This window comes from Scyliorhinus torazame, chromosome 4, assembly GCF_047496885.1.
Source record: "Scyliorhinus torazame isolate Kashiwa2021f chromosome 4, sScyTor2.1, whole genome shotgun sequence".
Taxonomy (NCBI): Eukaryota; Metazoa; Chordata; class Chondrichthyes; order Carcharhiniformes; family Scyliorhinidae; genus Scyliorhinus; species Scyliorhinus torazame.
The window spans coordinates 344487453-344507879 of NC_092710.1; the positions used below are offsets into that span (position 1 = coordinate 344487453).

General features: G+C 48.8%; 1 protein-coding gene and 1 long non-coding RNA gene across 2 annotated transcripts in view; one reads left to right on the top strand and one right to left on the bottom strand.

Annotated features, from left to right (window-relative positions):
- The window catches only part of LOC140411190 (dynein axonemal heavy chain 8-like), a 2783184-nt gene that overhangs the window by 1814821 nt on the left and 947936 nt on the right, over nt 1–20427 (bottom strand). Inside the window, exon 36 of the mRNA XM_072500280.1 lies at nt 11812–12011. Within this exon, the coding sequence (XP_072356381.1) occupies nt 11812–12011 (200 nt within the window). The remainder of the gene's footprint in view (nt 1–11811; nt 12012–20427) is intronic.
- The window catches only part of LOC140411192 (uncharacterized), a 71897-nt gene that overhangs the window by 37638 nt on the left and 13832 nt on the right, over nt 1–20427 (top strand). The gene's annotated exons all lie outside the window — the stretch shown is intronic.

The window sequence follows — 20427 nt, forward strand, 5'->3', positions numbered from 1 at the left end:
GTGACCTCTGTACAGTCCATGTGGAGATCAAGTCACATAAGACCATAGCAGAATTAGGCCATTCAGCCCATCGAGTCTTTTCCGCCATTCAATCATGGCTGATATTGTTGTCATCCCCATTCTCCTGCTTTCTCCCCATAACCCCTGATCCTCCTATTAATCAAGAACCTATCTATCTCTGGCTTAAGACACTCAGTGGTTTGGCCTCCACAGCCTTCTGCAGCAAAGAGTTCCACAGATTCACCACCCTCTGGCTGAAGAAATTCCTCATCTCTGTTTTAAAGGATCGTCCCTTCAGTCTGAGATTGTGTCCTCTGGTTCTAGTTTTTCCAACAAGTGGAAACATCCTCTCCACATTAATTCCATCCGGGCCTCGCAGTATCCTGTAATTTTCAATAAGATCCCCCCTCATCCTTCTAAACTCCAACGAGTACAGACCCAGAGTCCTCAACTGTTCCTCATATGGCAAGTTCTTCATTCCAGGGGTGATTTTTGTGAACCTCCTCTGATCCTTTCCAAGGCCAGCCCATCCTTCCTTCTTCACATTGAAGATACTTGTCACTGTGATGTTTGACACTACCAATGTGGTACATTTGGAGAAATTAGAAACCAAGACTAGGCATTCATGAGGCGTCATGGTCCACAAGTAGCAGAAGAATTATGTATAACCACAATTTGTAATCTCATGGTTCAGCATATCCCTCATTTTACCATTACCATTCAGCCAGGTGATTTACCCTGGTACAATGAAGAGTGGAGGAGGGCATACCAGGAGTAGAACCAAGCACACCTAAAAAGGAGACGCCAACTTGCTTAAGGTACAGCACATTATTATTAGCATGCCAAACGTGGGAAAAAAATACAATAAACAGAGCTGAGTGATACCACAACCAACAGATCAGATCTATGCTCTGCAGGGTTGCCACATCCAGTATTGAATGATGGTGAACAATTAAACAATAACCAGGAGGAGGAGCTCCATGAATATCCCCACCTTCAATGGTAGGGGAGCCCAGCAGATCAGTGCAAAACAAAACGCAGTCACAACAATCTTCAGCAAGAAGTATGAAGTGGATGGTCCATCTCACTCTCCTCCTGAGATACCCAGCATCACAGATTAGAATCTAATTCAGCCAATTAGATTCACTCTACGTGATAATATAATATTAAAGGCACTGGATACTGCAAAGGCTCTGGACCTTGACAATGTTCTGGCAATAATACTGAAGTCATGTGCTCCACAAGTACCTGTGACCCTAGCCAAGATATTCCAGTGTAACCATTATAGTAGCATCTATCGGCACTGTGGAAAATTGCAAATATTCCCTGTCCACAAAAAAGGACAAATTCAACCTAGCCTACCACCCCATCGATATCATCTCGATCATCAGCAAAATGATGGAAGTATCATCGACAGTGTGAACAATAGAATGAACAACAATACCTCCTCCACAATAGTCCTCAATACTGGGGCCCCGCAAGGCTGCGTACTTAGCCCCCTACTCTACTCCCTGTACATACACGACTGCGTGGCAAAATTTGATTCCAACTCCATCTATAAGTTTGCTGATGATACGGCCATCGTGGGCCGGATCTCAAATAACGAGTCAGAATACCGGAGGGAGATAGAGAACCTAGTGGAGTGGTGTAGCGACAACAGTCTCTCCCTCAATGCCAGCAAATCTAAAGAGCTGGTCATTGACTTCAGGAAGCAAAGTACTGTACACACCCCTGTCAGCATCAACGGGGCCGAGGTGGAGATGGTTAGCAGTTTCAAATTCCTAGGGGTGCACATCTCCAAAAATCTGTCCTGGTTCACCCACGTCGACGCTACCACCAAGAAAGCACAACAGCGCCCATACTTCCTCAGGAAGCTAAGGAAATATGACATGTCCACATTAACCCTTACCAACTTTTACAGATGCACCACAGAAAGCATCCTATCTGGCTGCATCACAGCCTGGTATGGCAAATGCTCGGCCCAGGACTGCAAGAAACTTCAGAGAGTCGTGAACACCGCCCAGTCCATCACACAAACCTGCCTCCCATCCATTGACTCCATCTACAGCTCCCGCTGCCTGGGGAAAGCGGGCAGCATAATCAAAGGCCCCTCCCACCCGGCTTACTCACTCTTCCAACTTCTTCCATCGGGTAAAGATACAGAAGTCTGAGAACACGCACGAACAGACTGAAAAACAGCTTCTTCCCCGCTGTTACCAGACTCCTAAATGACCCACTTATAGACTGACGTCATTAACATTATGATGCACTATCAATTACGAAGAGACGAGAGTAGAATGTAATCGAGGCTTTATTACACAGAGATGTGTGGCCTCCTACAGCAGCTTACGAAATGGTTGCTGTTCGGAGAGCACACACATTTATACTCCGCCTCCTGGGCGGAGCCAGCAGGCAGTGATCTACCGCCGTACCTGTAGTACAGGGGCCTGACCGTAATACCCATATATACAATATAATACAACAGTGGTGACTACCTGTGATGAATGATATCTGTATACATATGTACCTTTAATGCGTAGGACCCTTTAAGACCGGGTTTGAAACTGTGGGGGACTCCGCCTCCGGTACCGCCCCCAGGAAGCTGTATATAAGGTTACGTTCAGTAGGCAGCGTACAGTGAGCAGACTTCTCGGCAGCTGTCTGATTTTCTGGTTATTAAAGCCTTTGTATTATCAAACTCCTCTCCTGAGTCGTAATTGAGGGTATCTCACTACCACATTCACCCCCTGTTAAAAATGAGTCCAGCGGGGGTGGTGGAAAACTATATCCATACAGAGTGGTTTTAAAATTACAGAGAAGGTTACAAATTTAGACGATCGGGTGCCTTGATCTGTTGTTGAGGGCGCCGCATTGTTGGTGGTGACTCAGGCGTCGGTTGGTCTTTGGTGACTCCGGGAGCGTGTCGAAATCTTCTTCATCCCTGGGTGGGAGCAAGGGGAGGACGGATTGTCCTGGAGCAGGGGCTGCGGTGGGGTGCGCCGGGGGAGGGGAGGGGGGGGGGTGGACCCAGCTGGTGCCAGATCCCTGAGGGAGGCTGTGTCTTGGCGGCCGTCGGGGTACGCTACGTAGGCGTGCTGCGGGTTTGCATGGAATAGCTGTATTCTCTCAACCAACGGGTCCGCCTTGTGGAGCCGCAAGTGCTTGCGGAGGAGCGCGGGTCCTGGAGCTGCCAGCCGCGTTGGGAGCGAAACCCCGGAGGTAGACTTCCTGGGGAAGGCAAAGAGACGTTCATGGGGGGGTTCGTTGGTCGTGGTGAACAGGAGCGACCGAATGGAGTGAAGTGCGTCGGGGAGGACCTCCTGCCAGCGGGAAGCCGGGAGATTTTTGGACCGTAGGGCCAGCTGGACGGCCCTCCAGACCGTCCCATTCTCCCACTCCACCTGCCCGTTTCCCCTGGGGTTGCAGCTGGTCGTCCTGCTCGAGGCAATGCCCCTGTTGAGCAGGTACTGGCGCAGCTCCTCGCTCATAAATAAGGATCCCCGGTCGCTGTGGATGTAGGCGGGGAAACCGAACAGAGCGAAGGTGGTGTTGAGGGCTTTGATGACGGTGGCAGACGTCATATCGGGGCATGGGACGGCGAAGGGGAATCGGGAATACTCGTCGACCACATTAAGAAAGTACGTGTTGCGGTTGGTGGAGGGGAGGGGCCCTTTGAAGTCCATGCTGTGGCGTTCAAAGGGGCGGGAGGCCTTCACCAGGCGCGCACGGTCTGGCCGGTAGAAATGCGGTTTACACTCCGCGCAGACCTGGCAGTCTCTGGTGATGGCTCTGACTTCCTCGATGGAGTAGGGCAGATTGCAGGCCTTAATGAAGTGGTAAAAGCGGGTGACTCCAGGGTGACAGATCGTCGTGCAGGGTCCAGAGTCGGTCCACTTGTGCGCTGGCACATGTACCTCGGGACAGGGCATCGGGGGGCTCGTTGAGCTTACCGGGGCGATACAAAATCTCGTAATTTTAGGCGGAGAGCTCGATCCTCCACCTCAAGATTTTATCATTTTTGATCTTACCCCGCTGTGTGTTGTTAAACATGAAGGCAACCGACCGTTGGTCAGTGAGGAAAATGAATCTCCTGCTGGCCAGGTAATGCCTCCAATGTCGCACAGCTTCAACGATCGCTTGGGCCTCCTTTTTGACGGAAGAGTGACGAATTTCGGAAGCATGGAGAGTGCGAGAAAAGAATGGCACGAGCTTGCCTGCCTGGTTGAGGGTGGCGGCCAGAGCGACGTCTGATGCATTGCTCTCGACTTGGAAGGGGAGCATCTCATCAACCGCGCTCCTTGGCAATGTCGGCCTTGATATGGTTGAAGGCCTGGTGAGCCTCGGCCGTCAGTGGAAAAGCGGTGGATTGAATGGACGGGCCTTGTCCGCATAGTTTGGGACCCACTGGGCGTAATACGAAAAGAACCCCAGGCATTGTTTGAGGGCCCTGGGGCAGTGGGGGAGGGGGAGTTCCATGAGGGGGCACATGCGATCGGGGTCGAACCACATAGCCGAGGATGGCTAATCGGTTCATGCTGAACACACACTTCTCCTTGTTGTAAGTTAGGTTGAGGTGTGTGGCGGTGTGGAGAAATTTGGAAAGGTTAGCATCGTGGTCCTGCTGGTCGTGGCCGCAGATGGTGACATTGTCCAGGTACGGGAAAGTGGCCTGCAGCCCGTACCGGTCAATCATTCGGTTCATCTCCCGTTGGAAAACCGAGACCCCATTGGTGTCGCCGAAGGGAACCCTAAGGAAATGGTAAAGGCGGCAGTCTGCTTCAAACACAGTGTATGGGCGGTCCGCTTTACGGATGGGGAGCTGGTGGTAGGCAGATTTCAGGTCCACAGTCGAGAAGACCCGGTACTGTGCAATCTGATTGACCATATCAGATATGCGTAGGAGGGGGTACGCGTCGAGCTGCGTGTACCGATTGATGGTCTGACAGTAGTCAATGACCATCCTGTTTTTCTCCCCGGTTTTCACCACTACCACTTGGACTCTCCAGGGGCTGTTGCTGGTCTCAGTGATACCTTCCCGCACCAGCCGCTGGACCTCAGACCTGATGAAGGTCCTGTCCTGGGCACTGTACCGTCTGCTCCTGGTGGCAACGGGTTTGCAATCCTGGGTGAGGTTTGAAATTAAATGAAACAGGGAAGGCGGGTCGACCTTAAGGATCGCGAGGCCGCAAGGCAGCGCAGAGGTTGGGGAGGATGTAGAGCCGGAAGCCGCTAAACTCTATGCCCTGGACGGTGAGGGTGGCGATGCAGTGCCCCCGGATCGCCACGGAGTGGGATCCGGAGGCTAGGGAGATTCTTTGGTTAGCGGGGTGTACCGCTAGGGAGCAGCCCCTTACCGTATCGGGGTGGATGAAGCTCTCAGTGCTCCCAGAGTCCAGAAGGCAGGATATCTCGTGCAGGTCGACCTTCTTCTTTGTCATGCATTACTGACCCCCTAGATGTCAAGCATACTATGTTGAAAAGCAGGAGGAGGAGTATGAGCAGTTGCACTGTCTTACAGCCCCCAGGGTCGCACCCATCCAGATTGCATTAAAGGTGAATGGCCACCCCATTGAAATGATGGTCAATACCGGAGCGGCAGTCTCGGTGACCAGTTGTTGGGCATTCCAGATGTAAGAACGTAAGAACCAGGAGCAGGAGGAGTTCATCTGGCCCTCAAGCTTGCTCTGCCATTCAATAAATCATGGCTGATCTTTTTCTGGACTCTGCTCCACTTACATGTGTGCTCACCACAACCTTTAATTCCTTTGCTGTTCAGCCCTTAGGACCTTTGGGAAACAGATGCCAATTGGCTACAAACATTGGAGCCCTTGGCCATTTGAGGGCATCACGCACGTGACCGTGGCAGACAGGGACCGATCGGCATGCTTGTTCTTGGTGGTAGTCTGCGGAGGAGGACCCAGCTTATTGGGCCATGATTGGCTGTGCCATTTAAAGTTGGACTGGCAAACCATCTGCCACATGAACCCCCACAGCCCGGAAGGAGTTTTCGCTGAAGGCACTAGGACGATAAAGGACTCAGTGGCCAAAATTAGTGTGGACGAGAAAGCCCAACCCCGTTATTTCCGTGCCCACCCACTGCCGTATGTGCTGCGGCCCAAGGTCGATGCAGAGCTGGATCGTTTGAAACTCTTGGGCATCATCCAGCCGTCCCCTCGCTAATTAGGCTGCGCCAGTGGTCCTGGTACTAAAGCCCGACGGGTCCATACTTCTCTCCGGAGACTACAAGGTGACAGTGAAACAGGTTTCTCGCCTTGAACATTCCCCAGTTCCACACACCGAAGACCTGTACGCCAAACTCAGCGGGGGAAAAAAGTTCATGAAGCTCAACATGAGCCACACGTACCTACAGCTGGTCCTGGATCCTGACTCTCGGAGGTATGTTACAGACAACACCCACACAGGGTTGTACAATTACACCCGATTGCCTTTCGGGATTTCATTGGCCTGTGTGATTTTCCAACATGTGATGGAAAACATCCTGCAGGGCCTACCCAAGGTGGCAATATACCTAGGAGATGTACTCATCATCGCAGCCTCGGACAAAAAACATCTGGAGAACCTGGCTGAAGTCCTCCGGCGATTTGAACAGGCTAGCGTCTGCCTCCGCAGAGAGAAATGCATTTTTAACCCCCCCCCCAATTCATCTATTTAGGGTACCAGGTCGACAGGAGGGGGCTTCACCCGGTGGAAGACAAAGTGCAGGCCATCCGACAGGCCCCCATCCATCAAGGCCCGACTGAACTCTGCTCCTTTTTATGACTCCTCAACTACTGTGGGAAATTCATCCCCAACTTGGCCTTGCTTCTTAGCTCACTCCACCTATTGGTAAAGAAAGGACACCAGTGGGAATGGAACCCCCCACACCAGAAGGCGTTCCAATAGGAACGGCTCACATAAAAGAGTGGACCAAGGCAGACCTGCAGCTATCTTGGGTCCGACACATGATCCAGCATGGGAGCCAACATAGATCTTTGCCTGACAATCTGCGGGCCTATACAATGAAGCTCGCGGAGCTGAGTGTGGAGGATGGCTTCTTATTGTGAGGGACATGGGTTGTCGGCCCGGGACACCATCGTGAGCTTTTACTACAAAACCTCCACATGGACACCCGGGGGTAACCAAGATGAAGGTGCTTGCCCACAGCTATGTTTAGTGGCCCAGGATAAGACTATTAGGCATAGGAGCAGAATTAGGCCACTCGGCCCATCGAGTCTGCTCCACCATTCAATCATGTCTGATATTTTCTCATCCCAATTCTCCTGCCTTCTCCCCATAACCCCCGATCCCCTTATTGGTCAAGAACCTATCTGTCTCTGTCTTAAAGACACTCAGTGATTTGGCCTCCACAGCCTTCTGCGGCAAAGAGTTCCACAGATTCACCACCCCCTGGCTGAAGAAATTCCTTCTCATCTCTGTTTTAAAGGATCGTCCCTTTAATCTGAGATGGTGTCCTCAGGTTCTAGTTTTTCCTACAAGTGGAAACATTCTTGCCACATCCACTCTATCCAGGCCACGCAGTATCCTGTAAGTTTCAATAAGATCCCCCCTCATCCCTCTAAACTCCGAGTACAGACCCAGAGTCTTCAACCGTTCCTCATACGACAAGCTCTTCATTCCAGGGATCATTCTTGTGAACCTCCTCTGGACCCTTTCCAAGGCCAGCACATCCTTCCTTAGATACGGGGCCCAAAACTGCTCACAATACGGATACAGCCTCAGAAGTACCTCCCTGGTCATGTATTCTAGCCCTCTTGACATGAATGCTAACATTGCATTTGCCTTCTTAACTGCCGACTGAACCTTCACGTTAACCGGAAGAGAATCGTGAACAAGGACCCCCAAGTCCCTTTGTGTTTCTGATTTCCTAAACATTTCCCCATTTAGAAAATAGTCTATGCCTAAATTCCTCCTTCCAACGTGCATAATCTCACACTTTTCCACATTGTATTTCATTTGCCACTTCATTGCCCACTCTCCTAGCTTGTTCAAATCCTTCTGCAGCCCCCTTGCTTCCTCAATACTACATGTCCCTCCATAGATCTTTGTATCATCTGCAAACTTAACAACAATGCCTTCAGTTCCTGCTTGCAGATCATTAATGTATATTGTGAAAAGTTGTGGACTCAGCACAGACCCCTGAGGCACACCACTAGTCACCGGCTGCCATCCTGAAAAAAACATTTATCCCACTCTCTGCCTTCTGCCAGTCAGCCAATCCTCTATCCATGCCAGGATCTTATCTTGAACACAATGGGCTCTTAACTTATTTAACAGTCTCCTATGCGGCACCTTGTCAAAGGCCTTTTGGAAATCTAGATAAACCATGTCCACTGGTTCTCCTTTGTCTAACTTCCTTGTTACTTCTTCAAAGAATTCGAACAGATTTGTCAGACGTGACCTCCCCTTGACAAAGCCGTGCTGACTCAGTCCTATTTTATCATGCACTTCCAAGTACTCCGCGATCTCATCTTTAATAATGGACTCTAAAATCTTACCAATGACCGAAGTCAGGCTAACCGGCCTATAATTTCCCGTCTTCTTCCTCCCTTCCTTCTTAAACAGTAGTGTAACATTAGCCACTTTCCAGTCCTCTGGGACACTTCCTGCCTCCAGTGATTCCTGAAAGATCATCACTAATGCCTCCACAATTTCCTCAGCTCTTTTAGAACCCTGGGGCGTAGTCCATCCGGTCCAGGTGATTTATCCACATTCAGACCTTTCAGTTTCCCCAGAACCTTCTCCTTAGTAATGGTCACTGCACTCACCTCTGCCCCCTGGTTCTCCTGGAGCCCTGGCATCCCACCGGTGTCTTCCACCATGAAGACTGATGCAAAGTAACTATTGAATTCGTCTGCCATTTCTTTGTTTCCATTATTACTTCTCCAGCCATATTTTTCAGTGGTCCAATGTCTATTTTTGCATCTCACTTACCTTTTATATATTGAAAAAAATTCTTCCTATCTTCCTTTATATTACTAGCTAGCTTGCACTCATACTTCATCTTCTCCCCCCTTATTGCTTTTTTAGTTGTTCTCTGCTCCCTTTTAAAGGCTTCCCAATCCTCTGGCTTCCCACTAATGCTCGCCACTTTGTATGCTCTCGCCACTTTGTATGCTTTGTCTTTAGCTTTGATGCTGTCCTTGACTTCCCTTGTCAGCCATGGATGACTTGTCCTCCCCTTAGCATGTTTCTTCCTCCTTGGGATGAATTTCTGTTATGCCTCCCGAATAACCCCCAAAATCTCCTGTCATTGCTGTTCCACTGTCTTCCCTGCTAGGCTCCTTTTCCAATCAACTCTGGCCAGCTCCTCCCTCATGTCTTTGTAGTTACCCTTATTTAATTGTAATACCATTACATCTGATTGCAGCTTCTCCCTCTCAAACTGCAGGGTAAATTCTATCATAATAGACTTGGACATTGAAAGGGTGGCCCAGCGCTGCAGCTCTTGCCAGGAGAACCAGAAGGCCCCACAGGCTGCACCAATGGACCATTGGGAATGGCCGGGAAGACCTTGGTCCCTCATCCACGTAGACTTCGCCGGCACATTCCAGGGGGCAACATTTCTTGTTATGGTTGGCGCTCTAAGTGGCTCAAAGTCCACAAGGAGCACACTGTGACCATAAAGACAACCGTGGAAAGGCTGCAGCACACATTCAGCACCCATGGAATATCTGAAATGCTAGTGTCGGATAATGGCGCCGCATTCACCAGCAAAGTGTTTGAGCCGTTCATGGCCTCGAATGGAATTCGGTATGTACGGAACGCCCCGTATCACCCAGCCTTGAACGGTTTGACCGAGGTGGAAGGACATAAGAACATAAGAACTAGGAACAGGAGTAGGCCATCTGGCCCCTCGAGCTTGCTCCGCCATTTAATGAGATCATGGCTGATCTTTGTGGACTCAGCTCCACTCTCCGGCCCGTACACCATATCCCCGAATCCCTTTATTCTTTAGAAAGGTATCTATCTTTTTCTTAAAAATGTTTAAAGAAGGAGCCTCAAATGTTTCATTGGGCAAGGAATTCCAGAGATTCACAACCCTTTGGGTGAAGAAGTTCCTCCTACACTCCGTCCTAAATCTACCTCCCCTTATTTTCAGGCTATGCCCCCTAGTTCTGCTTTCCCCGACCAGTGGAAACAACCTGCCCGCATCTATCCTATCTATTGCCTTCATAATTTTATATGTTTCAATAAGATCCCCCCGCATCCTTCTAAACTCCAATGAGTACAGTCCCAGTCTACTCAACCTCTCGTCATAATCTAATCCCCTCAACTCTGGGATCAACCTAGTGAATCTCCTCTGCACTCCCTCCAGTGCCAATATGTCCTTTCTCAGGTAAGGAGACCAAAACTGAACACAATACTCCAGATGCGGCCTCACCAACACCCTATACAATTGCAGCATAACCTCCCTAGTCTTGAACTCCATCCCGCTAGCAACGAAACACAAAACTCGATTAGCCTTCTTAATCACCTGTTGCACCTGCACACCAACTTTTTGCGACTCGTGCACCAGCACACCCAGGTCCCTCTGCACAGCAGCATGTTTTAACATCTTACCGTTTAAATAATAATCCATTCTGCTGTTATTCCTCCCAAAATGGATAGCCTCACACTTGGCAACATTGAATTCCATCTGCCAGACCCTAGCCCATTCACCTAACCTATCCAAATCCTTCTGCAGACTTCCGGTATCCTCTGCACTTTTTGCTTTATCACTCATCTTAGTGTCGTCTGCAAACTTTGTCACATTGCACTTGGTCCCCAACTCCAAATCGTCTATGTAAATTGTGAACAACTGCGGGCCCAACACTGATCCTTGAGGGACCCCACTAGTTACAGGTTGCCAACCAGAGAAACACCCATTTATCCCCACTCTCTGCTTTCTGTAGTTAACCAATCCTCTACCCATGCTACCACTTTACCCTCAATGCCATGCATCTTTAGTTTATGCAGCAACCTTTTGTGTGGCACCTTGTCAAAAGCTTTCTGGAAATCCAGATATACCACATCCATTGGCTCCCCGTTATCTACTGCACTGGTAACGTCCTCAAAACATTCTACCAAATTAGTCAGACACGACCTACCCTTTGTGAACCCATGCTGCATCTGCCCAATGGGACAATTTCCCTCCAGGTGCCCCGCTATTTCCTCCTTAATGATAGATTCATACCTTCAAAAGGGCAATGAAGAAACTGACCACAGGATCTTGGAGACGGCAACTGGCTCGTTTTCTCTTCAGTTACCGGACGACCCTTTATGCTATCACGGGAGTGGCATCAGCAGAGTTACTGATGGGACAGCAGTTCAGGACCCACCTCAGCCTCGTAAATCTGGAAATAGGTGCTCAGATCCACTAGAGACAGGACCGCTCCGAGACAGACACTAGTCGACATTTGCAGCTGTGTGTTTACAAGTCAGAGGATGATGTCTATGTGCATACATTTGGGTTCCGGGCCTGGTGCTCGAGGCAACTGCTCTGTTTTCCTATTTGGTCCGGACACAGGGGCATGAAGCCAGCCATGACCCGGACCACCTCCTCCAATCTACTGAGATTGTGGAACTTTATCCAATGGAGAGCGAGACTTTGAGGATAAGTCCCATCCCTGATCCTCTCAGCAGCTGAGATTGTACATGCCGTAGCCTCCTTTTTGGTTATTCGTAAAATCTACACATTTGAAAAAAACTCTTTGTTCCTAAAATTTGTTATTGACATTTACTTCATCAATATGTTCTTCGAGAGGAGATGATATATAAATACAAATTATTGTTGTTATTTGTTGCGAGTACCTGTTGCTCAGTAAAGAGTTCAAGATCATTAAACTGTCCTCCATCATTGTTATGATTTCTCCTGTCTCTGTTCCTTTTAGTAACAGTTCTCCTCGAGTCTTAAACGAAGAGAAACTCAGAGTCTGACTGACCCACGTTTGCATCACCTGGGTCAATTTTGCCTCAATGTCCTTCTCTTTCACAGAGGAGATGCAGATATCCTGAAAGGCATTACAATATAAAAGTTAACATTAGTCACTACCTTATTAAGTTATTGTAGACTTATAGAATTATTTAATATAAAATAAGCTATTCGTGTCTGATCGTGTCCATTCAGACTGAGTTCAATCTTCTTTAGTCATTGCCATACAAACTTTATCCTACTCAGACTTAAAAATTCCTGTGATCTGGAAGGTATGTTTTTTTATGAAAAAAATTCATTACCCAGGACATAGGTAGGGTTCTAAATTAATACTTTGTGTCGGTGTTCACTCATGAGAGGAATGGTGTGGGTATAGAAATCAGGGAGAAGGACTGTAATAAAATTAAGGAGGTCAACATAGAGGGAGAGGAGCTTTTGAGTGGTCTGCCAGGCTTAAAAGTAGACAAATATCCAGGGCCAGATGAAATATATCCAATGTGGTACCATCATTCAAGAAGGGAAGAAAGGATAAACCAGGAAACTACAGGCCAGTCAGTTTAAACTCAGTGGTGGGGAAACTATTCTGAGAGACAGAATGAATCTGCTTTTGTAGATTAATTGAGAACAGTCAGCAAGGTTTTGTTAAGGGGAGGTCATGTCAGATCAACTTGATTGAATTTTTTGAACAGGTGACCAGGTTTCTAGATGAGGGAAATGCATTTGATGTAGTCTATTTGTGCTTCAACAAGGCTTTTGATAAGATTCCACATGGGAGACTGATAGCAAAGGCAAGAGCCAATGGGATGCAAGGAAATTTGGCAAATTTAAATCAAAATTGACTGAGTGGTAGGAAGCAGAGTGATGGTCAAGAGGTGTTTTTCTGACTGGAAGCCTGTGTCCAGTGGGGTCCCGCGGAGATCAGTGTTGGGGCCCTTGCTGTTTGTGGTTTATATACATGATTTAGAAAGGAATGTAGGAGGGTTGATCATTAAGTTTTCGGATGATAGGAAAATTGGTGAGCTGGTAAATAGCGAGAAGGATAGCCGTCAATTACAGGAAGATTACAGGGGCTGGTTTAGCACACTGGGCTAAATCGCTGGCTTTTAAAGCAGACGAAGGCAGGCCAGCAGCACGGTTTGATTCCCGTACCAGCCTCCCCGAACAGGTGCCGGAATGTGGCGACTGGGGGCTTTTCACAGTAACTTCATTGAAGCTTACTTGTGACAATAAGCGATTTTCATTTTCATTTCATCTCAAGATATAGACAGCTGGTCAGATGGGCTTATCAGTGTCAAATGGAATTCAATCCAGAACAGAACATAAGGATTAGGAGCAGATTCAGCCCTTCGAGCCTGCTCCAACATCCAATCAGATCATGGCTGATCTCTTCCTGGTCTCAAATCCACCTCCCGACCTCTTCCCCATAACCCTCAGCCTGTTTTTTTCATCATGAATATATCTATCTCCTTCTTGAAGCCATCTAATGATTCAGACTCCACCGCACTATGAGGCAGCGAGTTCCACAAATTCACCACCCTCTGCGAGAAGTAGTTCTTCCTCATCTCAGTTTTAAATCTACCACCTCTCAATCTATATCTGTGACCTCTCGTTCTAGATTACCCCACAGGGGGGAACATTTGGTCTCCATTTATTTTATCAATTCCTTTTGGTATTTTATACTCCTCGATCAGATTCCCTCTTATCCTTATAAACTCCAATGAGTATAAGCCTAAACTGTTTAATCTCTCCTCCTTCATCAACCCTTTCATCCCCAGAATCAATCTGGTGAATCTCCTCTGAACTGCCTCCAATGCCATCACATCCTTCCTCAAATAAGGAGACCAAAACTGGACACAATACTCCAGATGTGGTCTCACCAACACCCTTTTCAATTGCAACAACATTTCTCTACTTTTATACTCCAATCCTTTTGCAATAAACGCTAACATTCCATTTGCCATTTTAATTAAATGTAGTATCTGCATACTGACATTCTGTGATTCCGGAACAAAGGTGCCCAGTTTCCCCTGCCCAGACACATTTTAATCTGTTTTCCATTTAGATAATAATTTGCCTTTCTTTTTTTTGGCCAAAATGGCCTCACACTTATCCATATTAAACTCCATCTGCCAAATTTTGGCCCAATCTCCTAGCCTATCTATATTCTGCCTGTAAAATCTGTACCTCCTCTTCAATGTCTGCTTCCCACCTATTTTAGTATCATCTTCAAATTTTGCTATGTTACACTCTGTCCTTGCTTGTGGATCATTTACAGATTGTAAACAGTTGAGGTTCGAAGATTGACCCTTGTGGCACCCCACTAGTTACAGTTCACCAGCCAGAGAAGGACCCATTTATCCCGACTCTCTGCTTTGGTCAGTCAGCTAATCCTCAATCCAATATGGTACTCTACCCCCAATCCCCTCCACTCTCACCTTCTGGATTAGTGTGTTCTAACCTGCCTGCTTACCACTGGCTGGGGACTAATGGCAATCTCACAATCCTCAGGGAGTATGAGCTTCCCCAATAAGGGGAAGCGGAGAAATAAGGGGGGCGGAGAAATCATTAGTGTCCCTGCTGATTTTACCTGCAGGAAGTGCAGCCATCTCCAGCTCCTCCAAGACCAAGTTAGGGAACTGGAGCTGGAGTTGGATGAACTTTGGATCATTCGGGAGGCAGAGGGGGTCATAGATAGCAGCTTCAGGGAATTAGTTACACCAAAGATTGAAGATAGATGGGTAACTGTAAGAGGGACGGGGAAGAAGCAGTCAGTGCAGTGATCCCCTGCGGTCGTTCCCCTGAGAAACAAGTATACCGCTTTGGATACTTGTGGGGGGGACGACTTACCAGGGGTACGCCATGGGGTACGGGCCTCTGGCACGGAGTCTGTCCCTGTTGCTCAGAAGGGAAGGGGGGGAGAGGAGCAGAGCATTAGTAATTGGGGACTCGATAGTCAGGGGCACAGATAGGAGATTTTGTGGGAGCGAGAGAGACTCACGTTTGGTATGTTGCCTCCCAGGTGCAAGGGTATGTGATGCCCCAGATCGTGTTTTCCGGGTCCTTAAGGGGGAAGGGGAGCAGCCCCAAGTCGTGGTCCACATTGGCACTAACGACATAGGTAGGAAAGGGGACAAGGATGTCAGGCAGGCTTTCAGGGAGCTAGGATGGAAGCTCAGAACGAGAACAAACAGAGTTGTTATCTCTGGGTTGTTGCCCGTGCCACGTGATAATGAGATGAGGAATAGGGAGAGAGAGCAATTAAACACGTGGCTACAGGGATGGTGCAGGCGGGAGGGATTCAGATTTCTGGATAACTGGGGCTCTTTCTGGGGAAGGTGGGACCTCTTCAGACAGGATGGTCTACATCTGAACCTGAGGGGCACAAATATCCTGGGGGGGAGATTTGTTAGTGCTCTTTGGGGGGGGTTTAAACTAATGCAGCAGGGGCGTGGGAACCTGGATTGTAGTTTTAGGGTATGGGAGAATGAGAGTATAGAGGTCAGGAGCACAGATTTGACTTCGCAGGAGGGGGCCAGTGTTCAGGTAGGTGGTTTGAAGTGTGTCTACTTCAATGCCAGGAGTATACGAAATAAGGTAGGGGAACTGGCAGCATGGGTTGGTACCTGAGACTTCGATGTTGTGGCCATTTCGGAGACATGGATAGAGCAGGGACAAGAATGGATGTTGCAGGTTCCGGGGTTTAGGTGTTTTAGTAAGCTCAGAGAAGGAGGCAAAAGAGGGTGAGGTGTGGCGCTGCTAGTCAAGAGCAGTATTACAGTGGCGGAGAGGATGCTAGATGGGGACTCTTCTTCCGAGGTAGTATGGGCTGAGGTTAGAAACAGGAAAGGAGAGGTCACCCTGTTGGGAGTTTTCTATAGGCCTCCAAATAGTTCTAGGGATGTAGAGGAAAGGATGGCGAGGATGATCCTGGATAAGAGCGAAAGTAACAGGGTAGTTATTATGGGAGACTTTAACTTTCCAAATATTGACTGGAAAAGATACAGTTCGAGTACATTAGATGGGTCGTTTTTTGTACAATGTGTGCAGGAGGGTTTCTTGACACAATATGTTGACAGGCCAACAAGAGGCGAGGCCACTTTGGATTTGGTTTTGGGTAATGAACCAGGCCAGGTGTTGGATTTGCAGGTAGGAGAGCACTTTGGGGACAGTGACCACAATTCGGTGACGTTTACGTTAGTGATGGAAAGGGATAAGTATACACCGCAGGGCAAGAGTTATAGCTGGGGGAAAGGCAATTATGATGCCATTAGACATGACTTGGGGGGGGATAGGTTGGAGAAGTAGGCTGCAAGTGTTGGGCACACTGGATAAGTGAAGTTTGTTCAAGGAACAGCTACTGCGTGTTCTTGATAAGTACGTACCGGTCAGGCAAGGAGGAAGGCGTCGAGCAAGGGAACCGTGGTTTACCAAAGAAGTGGAATCTCTTGTTAAGAGGACGAAGGAGGCCTATGTGAAGATGAGGTGTGAAGTTTCAGTTGGGGTGATTGATAGTTACAAGGTAGCGAGGAAGGATCTAAAGAGAGAGCTAAGACGAGCAAGGAGGGGACATGAGAAGTATTTGGCAGGTATGATCAAGGAAAACCCAAAAGCTTTCTATAGGTATGTCAGGAATAAAAGAATGACTAGGGTAAGAGTAGGGCCAGTCAAGGACAGGGATGGGAAGTTGTGTGTGGAGTCTGAAGAGATAGGCGAGATACTAAATGCATATTTTTCGTCAGTATTCACTCAGGAAAAAGATAATGTTGTGGAGGAGAATGCTGAGACCCAGGCTATTAGAATAGATGGCATTGAGGTACGTAGGGAAGAGGTGTTGGCAATTCTGGCCAGGCTGAAAATAGATAAGTCCCCGGGGCCTGATGGGATTTATCCTAGGATTCTCTGGCAAGCCAGGGAAGAGATTGCTGGGCCTTTGGCTTTGATTTTTATGTCATCATTGGCTACAGGAATAGTGCCAGAGGACTGGAGGATAGCAAATGTGGTCCCTTTGTTCAAAAAGGGGAGTAGAGACAACCCCGGCAACTATAGACCGGTGAGCCTCACGTCTGTTGTGGGTAAAGTCTTGGAGGGGATTATAAGAGACAAGATTTATAATCATCTAGATAGGAATAATATGATCAGGGATAGTCAGCATGGCTTTGTGAAGGGTAGGTCATGCCTCACAAACCTTATCGAGTTCTTTGAGAAGGTGACTGAACAGGTAGACGAGGGTAGAGCAGTTGATGTGGTGTATATGGATTTCAGTAAAGCATTTGATAAGGTTCCCCACGGTAGGCTATTGCAGAAAATACGGAGGCTGGGGATTGAGGGTGATTTAGAGAGGTGGATCAGAAATTGGCTAGCTGAAAGAAGACAGAGGGTGGTGGTTGATGGGAAATGTTCAGAATGGAGTTCAGTTACAAGTGGCGTACCACAAGGATCTGTTCTGGGGCCGTTGCTGTTTGTCATTTTTATCAACGACCTAGAAGAGGGCGCAGAAGGGTGGGTGAGTAAATTTGCAGACGACACTAAAGTCGGTGGTGTTGTCGACAGTGTGGAAGGATGTAGCAGGTTACAGAGGGACATAGATAAGCTGCAGAGCTGGGCTGAGAGGTGGAAAATGGAGTTTAATATAGAGAAGTGTGAGGTGATTCACTTTGGAAGGAATAACAGGAATGCGGAATATTTGGCTAATGGTAAAGTTCTTGGAAGTGTGGATGAGCAGAGGGATCTAGGTGTCCATGTACATAGATCCCTGAAAGGTGCCACCCAGGTTGATAGGGTTGTGAAGAAGGCCTATGGAGCGTTGGCCTTTATTGGTAGAGGGATTGAGTTCCGGAGTCATGAGGTCATGTTGCAGCTGTACAAAACTCTGGTACGGCCGCATTTGGAGTATTGCGTACAGTTCTGGTCACCGCATTATAGGAAGGACGTGGAAGCTTTGGAGCAGGTGCAGAGGAGATTTACCAGGATGTTGCCTGGTATGGAGGAAAAACCTTATGAGGAAAGGCTGATGGACTTGAGGTTGTTTTCGTTAGAGAGAAGAAGTTTAAGAGGAGACTTAATAGAGGCATACAAAATGATCAGGGGGTTAGATAGGGTGGAAAGTGAGAGCCTTCTCCCGCGGATGGAAATGGCTAGCACGAGGGGACATAGCTTTAAACTGAGGGGTAATAGATATTGGACAGAGGTCAGAGGTAGGTTCTTTACACAAAGAGTGGTGAGGCCGTGGAATGCAACAGTAGTGAACTCGCCAACATTGAGGGCATTTAAAAGTTTATTGGATAAGCATATGGATGATAATGGCATAGTGTAGGTTAGATGGCTTTTATTTCGGTGCAACATCGTGGGCCGAAGGGCCTGTACTGCGCTGTATCGTTCTATGTTCTATTAGCAGATTCCCTGCATAAATAGAGCTGGCCAGTATGGAACTGGCTAGAGAGGAGTGAGCAGCAAGAGATCTTTCTATTCTACAACTGCTGGATTCTTCGTGGCCCTCACAAAACTGGTGACGAGAGTTAAAGTGGATAGCTGTGTACGTTGCTGAAGCCACTTGCCTGGATTTTTGCTGGATACAGGCTGGAATTTTTTTTTCTGTTACACCATGCCTCTGTATGGACGTTTGGAGGTCTTTGATGCTGCGCTGGAAAGTTGGAACCGGTACACACAACGGATGTGTTACTATTTCCGGGCAAACAACATCACCGAAAACGAGCGCCAGGTGGTAATTTTGCTCACCACCTGGGCCCGCATACTTTTGGGGTGATTAGGAGCCTTACGTACCCAGCTGCGCCGGACGCCAAGACGTTTGATGAAATTGTGACCTGAGTGGGGCAACATTTTAACCCAACCCTGTCCACGATAGTCCAGCGTTACTGGTTTAGTACCGCTGAGAGGACCCCAGGAGAATCCCTTGCAGAGTTTCTATCCAGGCTACGCAGGATTGCGGAGGACTGTGACTATGGTGAGATCCTGTCAGAAATGTTACGCGATCGTTTGGTTTGCGGTATTAACAATGCGGCCACCCAGAGAAAGTTGTTAGCTGAGCCAACATTGACTTTTCAACAGGCCATTCAAATAGTATTGTCCCGAGAGCGCGCAGAACAGGGAGTGCAGGAGCTACAGGGAATGGAGGTGCATGCCTTGGGGTGCAACCCCTTTCTCCCGCACCCCTGCGGTACCTTGGGCGAGGCAACGTCCGGATCGACGCCAGTGGCCGCCGGGCGTTCCTCCCCGAAGGGAGCCTTCTCCAGAACCAATGGATGAGGAGCCATGTCAGTGTCGGACTTGTGGGCGCCGACCCCGTCGCTGACGCCGGTCCTGGGGGCGACAGAGGCGTCGTCATTCCGACAGAAACTGGGGCCAGCCCAGGGACCGTACCTTCCATTTGGATGAACTTGCGGCGAATACTCCCGAGGATGTGGAGACGGAGGACTGTCTGCAGCTGCATTGTGTGGCAGCTTCCCGTGTGGCCCCCACTAAGGTGACAGTGCGGGTCAATGGTCACCCGCTTGAGATGGAGTTGGACACTGGCGCAGCGGTCTCCGTGATCGCCCAGAGGACATTTGACCGCATCAAGCAGGGTATACAGAACCTTAGATTAACCGACACACAGGCCAGGTTTGCCACCTACACGGGGGAACCATTGGACATTGCAGGAACTATGATGACCCCTGTTGTTTCCCTCTTATCGTGGTGCGCGGCCACGGGCCCAGCCTGTTGGATCGGGACTGGTTGACCATTTAGGGCTGCAGAGCCAGCACATCCTCCAAACAGGTTCTGGAGGGTTTGACGGAGGTACGAGGACGGTACCCAGATGTATTCCAGCCCGGTTTGGGGAAAATAAAAGGGGCCGTAGCCCGCATCCAAGTCGAACCAGGAGTCACGCCTGCTATTTACGGGTGCGCCCGGTGCCTTATGCCTTGCTCGAGAAGGTATAAAGGGAGCTCACTTGTTTGGAGTCCTTGGGTATTATCAGGCCCGTCCGTGTCGCTGACTGGGCAGTGCCAATTGTACCTGTACTGAAGCCAGATGCCACAGTTCGCTTGTGCGGCGACGAGAAACTTACAGTGAATACGGCTTCCTGGCTCAACCGATATCCAATGCCTCGCATAGAAGATCTCTCCGCGAAGCTTGCAGGCGGACTCTCGTTCGCGAAATTAGATATGAGTCACGCCTACCTACAGTTGGAGCTGGACCCTGCTCCCGGCCATATGTAACTATTAATACATACCGGAGCCTGTATGAATATACACGGTTGCCCTTTCGGGTAGCCTCTGCCTAGGTTATCGGGTGGACCGCGAGGGTCTGCACCCCGTCGCAGAGAAGGTGCGTGCAATTCAACATGCCCCACCCCGACTGACACTTCGCATCTTCGTTCTTTTCTCGGTCTCGTAAACTATTACGGGAAGTTCCTCCCCAATCTGGCAACTACGCTGGCCCCCTTGCACCTGCTGCTAAAGAAAAATCACACCTGGGTTTGGGGTCAGCCGCAAGAA